General features: G+C 38.1%; 1 protein-coding gene across 1 annotated transcript in view; it reads right to left on the reverse strand.

Moving 5' to 3' along the window:
• Positions 1–611: 611 nt before the first annotated feature.
• FCRL3 (Fc receptor-like 3) overlaps positions 612–16,950 on the reverse strand; it is a 23,697-nt gene continuing 7,358 nt past the window's right edge. Inside the window, exons 9-15 of the mRNA XM_011969337.1 lie at positions 13,326–13,604; positions 12,866–12,988; positions 6,027–6,054; positions 5,048–5,166; positions 4,769–4,837; positions 3,065–3,096; positions 612–2,978 (exon numbers count right to left, since the gene is read on the reverse strand). Of these exons, the coding sequence (XP_011824727.1) occupies positions 2,835–2,978; positions 3,065–3,096; positions 4,769–4,837; positions 5,048–5,166; positions 6,027–6,054; positions 12,866–12,988; positions 13,326–13,604 (794 nt within the window). The 3' untranslated portion in view covers positions 612–2,834. The remainder of the gene's footprint in view (positions 2,979–3,064; positions 3,097–4,768; positions 4,838–5,047; positions 5,167–6,026; positions 6,055–12,865; positions 12,989–13,325; positions 13,605–16,950) is intronic.

A 16,950-nucleotide genomic window follows, 5' to 3' on the forward strand; every position in this document is an offset into this window, starting at 1 on the left:
TGCAAAGTCACAGGAACAGAGCTGCCCAAGGCCATGGAAGCCCACTCTTTGCATCAGTGTGCCCTGGATATGTGACATGGAGTCAAAGGAGATTATGTTGGAGCTTTAAGATGTAATGACTGTCCCATTGAATTTTGGACCTGCATGGGACCTGTAGCCCCTTTGTTTTGGCCAATTTCTCCCATTTAAAATTGAAGCATTTATCCAATGCCTGTACCCTCATTATATCTTGGAAGTAACTGATTGCTTTTAATTTCACAGGCTCCTAGTTGGAAGGGACTTGCCTTGTCTCAGATGAGACTTTGGACTTGGCTTTTTGTGTTAAGGCTGGAATGAGTTAAGACTTTAAGGGACTATGGGGAAGGCATGATTGTATTTTGAAATGTGAAAACATGGTATTTGGAAGAGGTCAGAGGCAGAATGATATGGTTTCACTCTGTGTCCCCACCCAAATCTGATCTTGATAAAATTAAAATAACCTTTTTAATATACTTTAGTGACAAAACCTAAGCTTCTCATGTGGCTTTGTCTTTGGTAATCTATGAGTGAGAATAGGCTCTGATGTAAAGATATACTAAAAGGGTAAGTGTGAGAAAGACACTGGAAACTGGTACTTTTTCCAATGGTCTTTTATTTTCAAAGACTCCATTAAAATTACTGTTTTTTAGATTTCTGGGTTATGGGTTTTTAGTTGTGAATTCAAAGGGAAAAGTCAAGTAGAGCAATGCATGAGAATAACTCATTTTACAGGGCAATCAGAATTTGCACTTTTGTTATATCTGAAATGTACAGTTAGGACTCACTCCTCTTTCCACTCACATACTCTGATTTGAACAGGGTTAAGTGTTACAAAGACATGGAAAATCTTGAACTTTGTCCTTTCCTGGGTTCAGAATCTAGAAAATGGATAAACAATGATAAAAGATGAGAGGTCCCTTAGAGAAAGTTCAGTATAAGGCACAAAGGGACCTGGCAAGGTAATTCCAAATCAGCAGCAAGGTGTGAGAGGAGGAGAGCCTCCATGTACAGTCTGGTGGTTAGTACACAAACCTGTTTATATATTTTTACCATAGAGAAAAAAACAGCAGAGTGTATCACATAGAAGACAGAGACATTTGCCTCCTCCCTCTTCAAGGGAACTTAAAATTTTAATGCCAATATGAACATGAACTGGCAGAGATCAGCATCTCAGTATAGGCAGGACATCGTGCCCTGCTCTCAAAGGCCAGGATAAGGGTAAGAGAGGCCAGTGGGAGCAGTGTGGATTGATCGTCACATTTTTTGAGGCCAGCAGCTGTGGCTTAGCTGGCTTTGCTGGTAGTAATGGAGGACAAAAGTGCCTTCTGGTGAAACTCAGCTTCTATAGTGATGGAATCCAAGGGTAGCAGAGTTTATGGTGACCCTGTAGTGTATCTCCAGAAATGGTGATTGGTTGAATGCTTGTAAGACATTCCTTTGGGACTCCAAGGAATACTGATTAGAGAAAGATGTGGTGCTTTGAAAGGACTTGGTGTTCCTACATGAACCAAGTGAAGGCTTAGAATTAACAACATTCAGAGATTAATGTTAATATAATCTCAGTTGTCCCTAGGACTTGAGGTGTTCAGATATATTTGGAAACATCAGGATTTCAGAATGGAGGTGAAGTCACTAAAAATTGTTGGTACATTTTCATTTGTGTCACATTAAAAATTCAAGACACTGTGGAAAGAGTTTTTGATAGTGATAGCTAGGAAAACATTAAAACAGATATTTTACACAAGTAAATACTAAACAGCAATAAAAACAAATGAACTATAGCAACATGCAACAATATGGATAAATCTTAGAAATAGAACATGAAGAGAAAATACCAAAAATATTATCTACAGCAATATGGTCTTTAACTTATAGCTAAAACTAATATAAAAGCATATTAAGGAAAACATATAGTTACATTAATATGATAGAATTAGGAAAGCATGGGAATAATGAACATGAGATTTAGAATGGTTTTTTAGCAGATGGAGTGAGGTAGAGGAAGAGAATGGGAGAAACCACATAGATATAGTAGGTTATTGTCTCAGGGTTAATGGGTACTTATAAGAATAAAACTGACTGACTAGAAATCTATCATGTATGGAAAATGATGAGACTATGTCATGAAGCAAAAATTACAATTAATGTGATTTTTTACACATAAGGTCTTTGTAGTAGGGATAGAGGTCACATATTAAACTAGCAGAGCCTTTAATGAAATGCTGAGGTTATTTTTCATCATAACTAAGGGTAATTTGGTTGGGAATGTCACCCTGTAAGTACAAAAATACACTTCAGATAGAGTCACCTTAAAATCTTGTTCTATAACTTCTTATGGCTGCTCCCAATATGGTAGCAAGGATACAGCATATATACCAAAACATCAGCAATGCCACTACCAGCCACACACACAAAAAAGGAAACAATATTTGGAGCAAATTGTTTATACAGAGAGCACATTAACAGCTTTCAATCACATTTGGATCAAATGGTCATGATTGTGCCTTTGTAACCCTGGCCAGACCATTTCTCTCTCCTCCTCTATTCAACAGCCCTAGGAGCTGAGGGCCTTCCTGCCTTGCCATGTGTCTCCACTGTGAAAATAACACAGTGCTTGCTCAGAGGCTGCCCATTCTTTTCCTAGCGAACACACAGACTCAGGCACAGAGGAGATTTGCAGATCTTTTGTGCAGCCTCACATCCCCTGCAGCCCAGCCTCATAGGAGGCAGTCTGGAGAGATGGATGATGTGTGGTTGGAGAGAACAGAAAAAAAAATGGTGCAGGCTGTTTCCTGTGGGCCACTCTGGGTAAGGGGCTAGTGGTCTGAGGCCAGTAATACACGTGGCATATTCTCATAATTTTCTTCATCATCTTCATGGGCCCTGCTTCTGCTGCGAGCCTCCCCTGCAGAGTCATCTGGGTATTTCTTCTTCAGTTCTGAATAGAGGACTGTGAGTTCCTGGTGGAAAAAAACCACAAAAGGTAAGTACCTAAATACAGGAGAGGAAGGCCAGAGAGGGAAGAAAGCCAAGAAATGTGACTCACCTTATGCTCTTGATGCATCGTTGGACAATTAGCTGTTGGGTAGGAGTAGCAAAGAAAAGTATTAAACTGTGGGCAGTATAATCCAACTTACAACCTACTCACACTGCATTCCAAGCCAATCTTCTTGATTTGCTTGATCTCTTGACTATTTCCTCTGTTGAATTCTTCCAAACCCACATAGAAAAAGTACTCTCCCAAGCACAAATACTAACAAAGACTTTCCTCTGCCCACCAAATACCCAGAACTACTTTCATGACAGTTTCCTTCTTGCTCCTCTGCTCATTCTAATCCCAGAGGGGCAACCATCCTCAATCCACTGCAGACTTCTAGGGCTGTATTGATCCTCTGGGAGAAGGAGGCAGATATGAATCACTTCACTTTGCACAGGCAAATTGGAAGAGGCCAGAGAGGAGATTGGCATTCTAAGGCCACATGGCAATTTCCCAGGAAGCCAAAGAGTTGCATTGGAACATTGAGAAAATTTAGTGTGTGTGTGTTTTCTACCTTTCCAAGGGGTTCTTTGTATCTCTTTTATTTATTTGTGCAGTCAATAAGCATTCATTAAGCAATGGCCTTCTATTAGGCATTAGGTAAGGTATAAGGAGATAGAAATGCAGAAACTCCTGAACAACATAGTGAAACCCTGTCTCTACTAAAAATACAAAATTTAGCTGGGCGTGGTGACGCACGCCTGTAATCTCAGTTACTTAGGAGGCTAAGGTAGGAGAATCCCTTGAATCCAGGAGGCAGAGGTTGAAATGAGCCAAGATCGCACTGCTGCACTCCAGCCTGGGTGACAGAGTGAGATCCTATCTCAAAAAAATAAAATAAAATAAATAAATAAATAAATAAATAAATAAATGACAGAAACTCAGTTCATGTGATCAAGAATACTATAATTTTGAAGGGGAGAAATGGACATAGAAATAAATGCAACAAGCATTATGGGCACCAAGATAGAAATACATATTGAACTATGTTGTTGCCATAAAGAATAAATGGCTCCTCCCAGATTAGCATATAGAAAGGGTAGTTGGCATCAGTGTGAGTTTCACTGTGTTACCTGAGCTATGTCTTGAAATATGAGTAGGGATCACCAAGTAGACTAGAGGCAAGGACATTTCAGGACCAGTAAGAAACATGAGCACCAAGCATAAAGATGCCAAGAGTTCAGTATGGCTAGAGGAAGAACATTAGGCAAAGCTTGCAAGAGGAGCCAGTGTGCGGAAGGCAAAGATCATGCTTTGGAATGGGTGTCAGTGAGGGCAGTTAACCTAGGCACTGTTGTGAACAATAGAGCACCTCAAAGGGATCATGCTGGAAGTAGATTGTGGGAAGGCTGGAGGAGAACAGTAGTAGAAATAAAGAGACCAGTTAAAAGAATGACAATTGTCTACACATTTGATTATTCACTCATTAATTCAAACAGTATTTTAGGGGGCCTGCAGTTTCCAAGCGTTGGGCTAAATGCTGTGAATACATTAGTGAAAAAGTCACAGTGTCTGTCCTCAAAGAATTTATGGGATCACGGTGGCAGTGTGTACAGGTAAGAAGAAATGGATAGATTCTACAACTGACAATATGGGAGACAAGTAATGCCTTGCATGTTGTACTTGTATTTGAAATAACTCTGATCAAAGACCCCTTACCGGTTTCAATAAAACACTGCCACCTCACCTCTATTTGCCTGAAAGGCATCTCACCTGAATTTTCTTTTGTGTGTTGGATGCTCCAGATGTGGGAATAAATCAGGTTGCTATCTTCAGGATTTACTGTGAGAGAAGGTATCATAGTTGGTTGCCGTCAAGAGCTCATATTCTAGACTCTACTTCCCAATCATCAAATTCATAACCACCTTCTATTTCCAGTCTAATGTTAGAAATGTCATTTTTAAATCTGTGACAGGGCCACGGGCTGTTATTCAATCTCTCTTCCCTCCCTGGCTCCTCCCTAGAGCCTTCTGCCCCCTAGGGAGTCCTCACCGTTGCTGTACATTGGCTCCAGCTCCACTGGGGCTAGTGGTTTAGAGTGGGTGGGCTCTTGAAGGTCTATCCTGGAAGGCCTGGACGAGGAAGGCTCCTGGCACTCACTAGGACTGTGACTGTGACAGAGGGGGAGAGAAAATGGATAAAAAACTATCTGTGGGTTACACAGAATTTCAGGGAACTCGGTATCCAGGAAGTCTTCCAGTACAGCATGATTCAAGTAAAAATATCGTGTCTGCTTCTGTTTGGCTCTTTTGATAAAGTGTCAGAAGACGTATGGCACAAGATGAAGCCCAGGGAAGCATTTCAAAACAGGACAGCCAAGGCAAGGCCAGAGGGCAAGGCAGCCTCAGCGCTTCTTTGAAAGGCAAAAACTCATATTTGACTAATTTTAAATGTTATTTTTGAAGATGTAAATGATTAAACACTGATACGCAAAGACCTCTGCATTCTTACAGAACTTAAACCTTGTCTTTTGTAAAAGGTCCTTTTCAATTTTCCACCTCATATTACAATAATCTACCTTTCCTGCAAGATGCCACGCGAGCTCTTCAAGTAAAGTGGATTTTTTCCAATTTCATTTCCTTCTGCAGCTAATATTGCGAATTGAACATTGCCAGCATTCAATAATAATTTCCCAAATGAGTGGAGGAATGAAGAAGAAGGAAATGAATGCCCTGCAGCCCTATGAAAGGTAATGCCATTAAGACATTAGTGGTCAAGTCTCTGCTGGAACACATTTAAGGAAGTAGATAAATTAACATAGATAGCCAATAACATGTATTCTGTGTTTAAGTAGACACAGTGAATATCGTTCACAAATATAAATGAAAGTGACATTCACTTATATCTACTTTTTTATTTTGTAAGAATGTAAAAATGCTACTAGGAAATCCATTCATATTTTTAAAAAACAAGTCTTGTGCATATAAATAAATCATGAAAATGTTGGCAGCACAAGAAGCAGAGACCTCACCTAGATGTTCCAGTGGCAGAAAGTCCTCCTGCAAAACAAACAAAGGAAGGTTGTGTGGTAAGTGAGCTGTGTAGATCATGAACTCTCTGTTACAACGTTTTTTCCTAGAAATCAGATTCATTCTAGATCTAAGCTATGGCAAATCTCAAGGATTATCCAGTTCTACCCTCCTTCCTCCAGCTATGTTATGTTATAGGTGAGGAACATGGGGTCTTGAAAGGCATTTGCCTAGAATCACATGTATTCTGAATCATTTTTCAATCAGTAACAGGTGAATAGCAACTCTAAGTAGTTGTGACTGAATAGGTCACAACCTGGGTCAGGTGCTCCCCGCAAACCCACTTCTTCATCCTGACTGCAGCCCTACAAGGTGGAAACAAGGAGACTGAGGCATAAAGGGGCCAACGGATGCTCAAAATTGATACAGAATTCCTTCACTAATATGAATCAATGGGACTACCATGATAAACTCTACCTTCTTTTTCTCTAACTGTGACCCCTCACCCCTGCAAGTCTATTCCAGCAACACTAAACTGCAAATCGTTTGGGTATGTAATGGCTTTTCCACACCTCTTCTCTCCTTCTCTTTCACTTGGCTAACTCCAATTTATCTTTTTTCCAGAGCATGCCAACAGGCTGGATTAAGTAAACTGTCTCCATGCATATAAGACCATGTAAGATTAAAATTACTATACTGTTTTGTAATTATTTATTTCTGTTTCCCTCTCATTCTCTCTTTCTTGAAAGGATGTGCTACTTGAGGCTGTAAACCTCATCTTAAATTTTTTTTGTATTTCTGATGTCATGGCCAGCAGTTAAAAATATTCAACAAAGATTTGTTAAACAACTGAACAAAGTATGTATATTGAGGACTTAAAAATAACAAACTGACAATTTTAGAAGTTAGAAGTCTATCCTTGAAGCCAAACCTAGCAGACTTAAAAATATGGCAGGTTTCTATCATCACTGAAATATTGAATCTTTCAGGCTTGCCCCAATACAAGCCTTATCCCCGGTTCCCATCCTTGTCCTTTGCCTTTTTAAAATCTGTGGCTCTATATCAGTCTCATTGGCTTAGAGAACACAAGTCATTGCTCAAAATAAACATAGCAGCCTTGACTCTCATGAAAAATAACTAAGTAACTCCCTGTTCCTCAGGGAGTGGGCCTCCTGAGTTAAGCTAGAGGGGTATGATCAGGATCTGGTCCTGAATCTCCTCAGAGCAATCACAGTTCACATAAGTTAATAACCAGTATCTTTCCTGTGGGTGGTTAGCTCAGACCCAGAATGCATCTGGGAGTCAGTCTATCTCCTTATTTGTAAAAGAGAAAACTGAGACCTAGACAGGTGGCTATTTATTATACAAGCTAATATTCGTTAAATACATATGGGCCAGCACTGTGTTAAGCAGTTTACCTAGGTTGTGTCATAGTATCTAAAAGGTAGATACTGTTATTATTATAACCACTTCATAGATGAAGAAACTGAAGTTTAATGAGTTTAATTTGTTTGCCTAATATCAAGTTGGCAAGTTTTATTATTGGAATTTCAACATAGCCATATTTACCATAGAGTCCATAAACCTATCATTCTTTTTAGGAGTGATTCACTCAGGCAAAAAGCAGAGTCCTTCACTTTTAGAAAAATTTAGAAGGTCTGAGCTTCTTCCTGAGAAGTCTTACCAATGATGAGAAGGGATACTTTGCTATGAGGAGGTACAGTAAGCAAGATTTTGAGAAAAGAAGAGCACAGACCTTCTGCTTGGTGAACTATCTTAATTTCCTAGTGAGTTTGTTATTTAAAATAACACTCCCCCTAAGTCTGGGGGACAGACCACCTGGGCTCCTATTCACATGTATCATGTGAAATGATTGTCAATTTTCTCTCCTGGTGCTGTGCTGACTGACAACCTCAACACTGAGATTCAATTGTCTTCTTTTAGTATGTTACAGATTAGAAAATGGCATCCCAGATAAACAATGAGAGGAAAAAAAGAAAAGTAATTTTGGAAGTAGGAGGTATGACTAGCCTTCTATAAGTAATATAATATCACTTGAAAATAGCAATAAGTTGAAGATATATACTATAAACCCTAAAGCAATCACCAGAGTAACAAAACAAATAATTATCACTTCCAACAAGAAAACTTAACTATTCTAAATATATATGCACCCAACATCGCAGCACCCAGATTCATTAAACAAGTTCTTCTTGATCTACAAAAATCTTGGACAGTCACACAATAATAGTGGGAGATTTCAATATCCCACTGACAGAGTTAGACAGATCATCAAGGCAGAAAACTGACAAAGAAATCCTGGACTTAAACTTGACACTTGACCAAATAGACCTAACACACATCTACAGAATATTCTATCCAGCAACTGTGGAAGATACATTCTTCTCACCTGCATGTGGAACATATCCTAGGTTCAGCGACAGGCTCGGCCATAAAGCAGATATCAATACATTTTTAAAAAACCATACCGAGTACACTCCTAGACTATAGTGCAATAAAAACAGAAATAAATATCAAGAAGATCTCTCAAAACTACACAAATACATGGAAATTAGACAACTTACTCCTGAATAACTCCTGGATGAAGATCAAAATTAATGCAGAAATAAAAAAAATTTTAATTAATGAAAAAGGGAAACAACTATGCATGTCCACTATCACCACACTCATTCAAGACAGTACTAAAGTCCTAGCCAGATCAATCAGGCAAGAGAAAGAAATAAAAGGTACCCAAATAGGTAAATAAATCAAACCATCTCTTTTTGCTGACTACATGACTCTCTACCTTGAAAACCCTCAAGACACTGCCAAGAGTAAAGTTTCAGGACACAAAATTAATGTACAAAAACCAGTAGCATTTCTATACACCAACAAAGTCAGGCCGAGAGTTAAATCAATGGACAATTCCATTTTGAATAGCCACAAAGAAAATGAAATACCTAGGAATACAGCTAATAAAGGAGGTGAAAAGTCTCTGTGAGAACTACAAAAAAAAAAAAAAGCTGAAATAAATCAAAGACAACACAAATAAATGGAAAAACATTGCATGTTCATAGATTGGAAGAATTAATACTGTTAAAATGGACATACTGCCCAAAGAAATTTACGGATTCAATGTTATTCCTATCAAATTACCAATATCATTCTTCACAGAATTAGAAAAATCTATTTTAAAATTCATATGGAACCAAAAATTAGCCCAAATAGCCAAAGCATTCCTAAACAAAACAACAAAGCTGGAGGCATCACACCCCACAACTTCAAACTATACCAGAAGCCTAAAGTAATCAAAATAGTATAGTACTGATACAAAAACAGACACATAGACCAACGGAAAGGAATAGAAAACTCGGAAATAAAGATTCACACCTACAACCATCTGATCTTTGCCAAGGCTAACAAAAAGAAGCAATGGGGAAATGACTCTCTATTCAACAAATGGTGCTGGGATAACTGGCTAGCCATATGCAGAAGATTGAGACTAGAACCCTACTTTTCACCATATACAAAACTTAATTCAGGATGGATCAAAGATTTAAATGTAGGACTCCAAACTACAAAATTCTTGGAGGAAAACCTAGGAAATATGCTTCTTGACATCAGCTTTGGCAAAGAATTTTTGGCTAAGTTCCCAAAGCAATTGCAACTAACACAAAAATTGACAAGTGTGACTTAACTAAACTAAAGAGCTTCTGCACAGCAAAAGAAATTATCAACAGAGTAAACAGACAACCTATAGAATGGGGAAAATATTAGGAAACTATGTATCTGACAGAAGTCTAATGTTGAGACCTGTAAGGAACTTAAACAAATCAACAAGCAAAAACCAAATAACCCCATTAAAACATAAGTGAAGGACATGAACAGACACTTCTCAAAAGAAGTCAAACTAGTGGCCAACAAACATGAAAAATGCTCAACATCGCTAATCTCCAGAGAAATGGAAATCAAAACCACCATCAGATACCATCTCACACCAGTCAGAATGGCTAGTATTTAAAAGGCAGAAAACAATAGGTGCTGGTGAGACTGAGGAGAAAGGGAATGCTTATACACTGTTAGGAATTTAAGTTAGTTTAGCCACTGTGGAAAGGAGTTTGGAGATTTCTCAAAGAACTTATAATAGAGCTACCATTCAACCTAGTAATTCCATTATTGGTATGCACCCACAATAAAATAAATCATTCTGTCAAAAACACACATGCGGCTGGGTGCGGTGGCTCACGCCTGTAATCCCAGCACTTTGGGAGGCCGAGGTGGGCAGATCACAAGGTCAGGAGATCGAGACCATCCTGGCTAATTTTAGTCTCTACTAATAATGCAAAAAATTAACCAGGCCTGGTGGCGGGCGCCTGTAGTCCCAGCTAGGTGGGAGGCTGAGGCAGGAGAATTGCGGGAACCCAGGAGGCGGAGCTTACAGTGAGCCGGGATCAGGCCACTGCACTCCAGCCTGGGCTACAGAGCAAGACTTCAACTCAAAAAAAAAAAAAAGAAAAAAAGACACATGCACTCATATGTTCATTGCCATACTACTCACAATAACAAAGATATGGTATCAACCTAGGTGCCCACCAGTGGTAGACTGGATGATGAAAATGTGGTACATATACACCATGGAATACTACACAGCCATAAAAAATGAAATCATGTCTTTTGCAGCAACATGGATTTAACTGGAGGTCATAATCATAAACCAACTAACACAAGAACAGAAAACCAAATACCACATGTTCTCACTTACAAGTGGGACTAAACATTGAGTAAACATGGACATAATCATGGGAACAACAGACACTGTGGACTACTAGATGGGGGAGATGGGGAGGAATGCCTGAGTTGAAAAACTACCTATTGAGTACTATGCTTACTATCTGGGTGGCAGGATCTGTACCCCAAATCTCAATAGCTTGCAATATAAGCATGTAACAAATCCACACATTTACCCCTTACATCTAAAATAAAAGTTGAAAATTTTTAAAAAGTTATTGCTATTATGTTAACAAAGGAAATAAAGTAGAATTAAAACATCACTCAATTATTCCAAAAATAAGTCAAAGTAAAGCAAAAAAATAGACGTGACAAATAGCAAATAGCAAAATAGACATGAAACCTAATCATATCAATAATTATACTAGTGTAAATTGTCTAAACACCTCATTTTAAAGGCAGACTATAATATTAAACTTAAAAAAACCCGCAAGAATTAGCTGCATGGTATCTATTAAAAATTAACTTTAAATATGGGGATACAAATAGGCTAAAAGCAAAAGGATGGAAAAAAATCGCATGCTAACACTAATTGTATTAATACATTAATATTAGACAAAGACTGTTTCACAGTAAGTGATTCAGCCAGGGATATAGAGGGTCATTTCATAAGGATAAAGTGGATAATTCATCAAAAACATGAAAATTCTCAACACTTATCCACCTAATAATGAGCAATTCCAAATTCTGGAAGCAAAACTTGATAGAATTGCAGAAGAAATGGATAAATTCACAATTACAGTTAAAGATTTTAATTTCCCTATCTCAATAATTGATAGATCAGATAGACAAAGAAATCAGTAAGGATATAGAGGAATTGAGAAACATTATCAATCAAATTCATTGGCAGACATTCATACTGTAAGAAATGTTAAAAAAAAAAAAAAAAAGTCCTTCAGGCAGAAAAAAATTGATACCAGGTGAAAATATGGCTATATAAAAATGAATGAAAAATCCTGAAAGTGGTAACTGAGTATTCTTTTGATACCAAATCATAGAAAAGCATTTCTAGAAATGAAAGCTAACAACCAATATTCCTCATAAACATGGATGTAAATATCCTTTGCAAAATTTTAGCAAATCATATCAACAATCATGATCCAGTTGGGTTGACCCCAGAAATATAAGGCTGCTTCAACATTCAAAATTCACCTTATCAATAGATTTTTAAAAATCACATTATTATCTCAATAAATGTAGAAAAATTATTTTACAAAAATTTATTTGTGTAAAATCTCTCAGCAAATTAGGAATAGGAGGGACTTCCTCTGCCAGATAAACAGCATTGAAAAAAACGCATGGCTAAAGTAATCTGTAATGGGGAGAGATTGAATACTTTCCCCCTAAGATCTGGAATGTGATAAGGATATTTTCTCTCACCACTTGCATTCAACATTGTACAGGAGGTTCTAATCAGTGCAATTAAGCAAGAACAAGAAGTAAAAGAAATTAAGATTGGAAAGGAAAGAGTTAAACTATCATTATTTGCAGACAACATGATCATCTATATAGTACATCTGATGAAATCTACAAAAGAGATACTGAACTAATAAGTGAGTCTAGCAAAATTTCAGGATATAAAATTAATATTAAAATTAGCTGTGTTTCTATATACTAACAACAATGGGAAACTGAATTTTTAATCTCATTTTTGGCATTCTTTATTTATTTTATCCAATTTCACTATATTTAGCTGGTATTCAAATATACCTTGGAGTTTATGGTCGCCTCTACAATCATTTATTTATTTTTTGTTATGAATGAAGGACTTTCTTAGGGAGATAGAACTTGAGTTAATTAATTTTCTAATTTTTAATTGGAAGCAAAACTCTGCTACCTAATATAAATCTCAAATTAAACAAGAGGTAAAAATTTTATTGAGAAGTTTATTCTATTGTTTTTGCTACAGTTGCCTACAGAGTGACAGTGAGTAGTGGAACCGAGGGCCTAGTACTTGGAAGGGAATAATTGACCTTTATAGGATGCACCAGACAACTTCAAATTATTATAGCAACAGCAAAATCACATCACAGGTTAGGACCTAGACACCCACCTGGTTTCCTTTGGGCCCTGGCGTAGTGCAGCAGAGCAGCAGCAGCAGCAGCAAGGCTGAGGATGCTGAGCACCAGCCCTGTGACTCCCGCAGTGGTAAGGCCTGTTCTGTTCCTGGAAGTTCCTGAGTGGAGGGAGCTGTACTTGAGTTCCAGTGGCACAGGTTTTGGATACAGACAAAATAATGCAAGTAGAGTGAGTATGTTCCAGTTTCTGATTCCTCCTGTAGCGTCATTTGTAATTTTCAAAACCATAGCACATGAAAGGTATTTGCCAGCATCTAAGATTAAAATGTATTTCCTTTCCCTCTCCCATATAAAATCAATACCAATCTCCAGAAGTCCCAAGCCTTGGGGTGCGTGTTCAAAACCTCCTTGCTGCTGGTAGAATTTGTACAATCTGTCAGATAACTATTTTATTTACCATAATGGTGACCTCTAGCCCAGGTACTACTAACTTACCTGTAACACTGAATGTCACCACTTCACTGCGCTGGGCCCCCAGGCCATTGTCAGCCTCACATGAGTAGTTGCCAGAATGTTCTGTAGTCAGAGAGAGGTTGAAGGATGCCCCTCCTCCAGAGTGGGCCGAGCTCTTCCCCAAGGTGTCATCCTCGTGATAAAACCAGTACAGGATCGGGAAGGAGCCTCTCAGGGACTCACAGTGAAGCTCCAGGACGTCCCCCACCACAGCCTGGGCCCCAGGAGCCCTGAGGGTGAGGATGGGACGAGACACCGGAACTGAGGGAGGAAAAATAGTTCACTGGCAGTTTTGCTTAAGTAGGTATACAAGAGAACTTAATAAAGGAATACGCAGCGTAGTTGAGTTGCAGGAACATGCACCTGGATTCTGGAGAACCTGGGCTTCAATCCTGTCTCTATCCTTTATTAGCTCTATAAGCTTGACTGTTTAAGAACTTTTTAATTTCTCTAAGTCTTAGTTTATTCCTCTGTAAAACTGAGCTAATGATACATTATATCTCAAGCTACAGTAATAAAAATCATATTGTATGTAAAGTACTATAAAAATTGGTTATTATTATTGATAAAAAATATAACTAAAATCAAGGTTTCTAAACATTCCTACACCTGAATCTTAGCTCTAAGACTGAGACTTCCATACCTATCTAAAGCAAGACCCATTACTCTCTACCTAATCACCTTGTTTTATTTTTCTAGATAGCATTTAGCACTACCTAACATCTGTCTATCTATGTATCTATGTATCCATGTATCTATGTATCTATCTATGTATCTATCTATGTATCTATCTATCTATCTATCTATGTATCTATCTATCTATCTATCTATCTATCTATGTATCTATCTATCTATCTATCTATCTATCTATCTATCTATCTATCTATCTATCATCAACATCATCTATCATCGTTTTATATGATTCCCCAATAGGATGGAGAATTATCTGTTTGTTCGTTGCTGTATTTATGGCTGTTGGAACTTTGCCTGGCATGTAAAATTTATGCTCATAATTGGTGATTGAATGGAAAACTGAATTGAACCAAACTATCACAAAAATATCCAGATATAGCTCTAGCAACAATGATTTCCATTTTAATGAACAATTAAAGAAATGGCATAGTGGGAAGAATAGAAAGCCCTTAATATGGAATGTAAACTGTAAGATTGCTGGTTCTGCAAAGTTCTGAGGAAAACTGGATGAACCAATCTGTGTGTAGTGCTTTAGATATAAGCTGTGTGCTTTATTGGCAAGGGTAGCTTGGTAAGGATCTTAAGTTCTGCTTTCCATTGGAGATTGGCTAAAGGGAATGAGTGTGAATGTGGAAACTATTCACTGAATGGCAATGATTAAACTTGAAAACGAGCCATCTGCTGGCTGCAAGAAAGATGGCACCAGCTGCCTCATCAGAATAGAGGTGCCAAGTCCCGATATTGGAAGTGTAGAGTTCTTGCTAAATTGAAACCGATAGTTTGAATTTGCCCCGTTCGTATAGCATCTGCAATATGAAGTGACCTGGGCGGGATGCAGAGGGCCTGGGTGGGGGGGGGGGCGGTCTTTTATATGGTGCTTTGTGATCTCACTGTGCCTTTCACCCATGTCTCTTGGTGTTCGTATTCTGGGAAGAGAGATTTCCAACCTCTTGCATCCCCTCCTCTAGGGCTCATGGGACCCCTGGTTCTGAATGCATATTCCCCTAAAATCAAAGAATTTGAAGACTGAAAAAGACCATGGTTATGGTCAACTCAAGTGGTCTCCAACATGGGCTGTAAGACACCCGATTGAAGTGTAAGGAGAAAATATGACAATGTTTAAGAGTATTTCTTTTTGAGCTTGAAATTTAAAAAGATATTCAGCTTTACTAATATTCATGGTGGTGCTCCTGCTCAGGTAGATGTCACATTCTATATTGGGATATGACAGGGTTTCTTATGATGGCAGGGCCACCCAGGCACAGAGAGTGGGAGAGCAGTGCCTTGGTTTGTTGGTTAACTCTCAACATATGGAACATAATGCCCTTTTAATTGGCTACTTAAGTGTGTTTACAGATGATTTCAATTTAAATCATAAAATATATTTTTTAATTTAATTTCTTTCTTTCTTTTTCTTTTTTGACAGGGTCTCACTCTGTTGCCCAGCCTGCAGTGCAGTGGTGCGATCATGACTCACTGAAGCCTTGACCTCCTGGGCTCAAGGGATCCTGCTGCTTCAGCCTCCAGAGTAGCTGGGATTACAGGATTTTGCCACCACGCCTTGCTATTTTTTTTGTATTTTTAGTAAAGACAGGGTTTCGCCATGTTGCCCAGGCTTGTCTAAACTCCTGGGCTCAAGCAATCCTTCCTTGGCCTCCCAAAGTGCTGGAATTGCAAGCATGAGCCACTGTGCCTGGCCAAATCATAAAAACTTTACAATGCTTTGTGATGAGATTTGGAAGCAACCTCAAACCTTTTTGTATCACATGAAAGTTCATTTATTTTGTGACAAAGTTCTAAAAAGAGGAATTAAATGTAAAGATAAGTTACGCGTTTTTCCGCAAAGAAAGATCAGTATTTAACTTTTGTTGTCTTTTTGGTGATCAGTGGCTACTGACAATGTTAATACTTAGCAAACACTTTAAAAACTGACCTTTAACAGTACTCATATTGTTAATGCTTTTCTAAACTCATGCTATAGAGATAATATTTTGGAAAATAGTTGTTTAAAAATATTTACATTTCTATGTGGTCTTATTACCAGAAAAATGTAAGTAAGTCAACTTTAAAAATTTATATCTGCACCTTTAAAAATCCATGGAAACAGAACATGGCAAGCAGCTTATAGCTCTTCCAAAGTTTAAACACATTCGATAGAAATTCAACATGCAGTGGCTGGGCGTGGTGGCTCATGCCTATAATTCTAGCACTTTGGGAGGTTGAGGCGGGTAGATTCCCTGAGCTCAGAAGTTTGAGACCAGCCTGGGCAACATGATGAAAACCCGTCTCTACTAAAAATACAAAAAAATTGCAGGGTATGGTGGCCTGCCTCAGCTACTAGAGATGCTGAGGCAGGAGAATTGCTTGAACCTGAGAGGTGGAGGTTGCAGTGAGCTGAGATAGTGCAATTGCACTCCAGCCAGGGCAACAGAGTAAGACTCCATCTCAAAAAAAAAAAAAAAAAAGGAAATCCAACATGCAGCACTTCCCACTTACTTTACAAGAACAACTAATAAACATCAACAAAAATATAAACTTATTAACCAAATTGCAATGAAAAGCCTTGTATAATTAGACTATGGGATTGAAAAATGAGTATAATGGAGTTGAAAGAGCAGCAGTGATGATCTACTTCCACTTGGATCTAGATATATTGGTAAGATAAAGCTTTAAGCAGTAACAGACACTAAAACTAATAGGAATAAGGCCAAACTCAGAACCAAACCTCAAATAATTGTACCACCATAAGTAAACTAAGATTTTCAAAGCAAATGAAGCATATTCAATTATAATAATTTTAGTCAAGTATTCTAAATCAAAGATTTAAAAATATTCCCTCCCTCCCTCCCTCTTTCTTTCTTTCTTTCTTTCTTTCTTTCTTTCTTTCTTTCTTTCTTTCTTTCTTTCTTTCTTT

The sequence above is a fragment of the Mandrillus leucophaeus genome, unplaced genomic scaffold (assembly GCF_000951045.1).
Source record: "Mandrillus leucophaeus isolate KB7577 unplaced genomic scaffold, Mleu.le_1.0 Scaffold885, whole genome shotgun sequence".
Lineage (NCBI taxonomy): Eukaryota > Metazoa > Chordata > Mammalia > Primates > Cercopithecidae > Mandrillus > Mandrillus leucophaeus.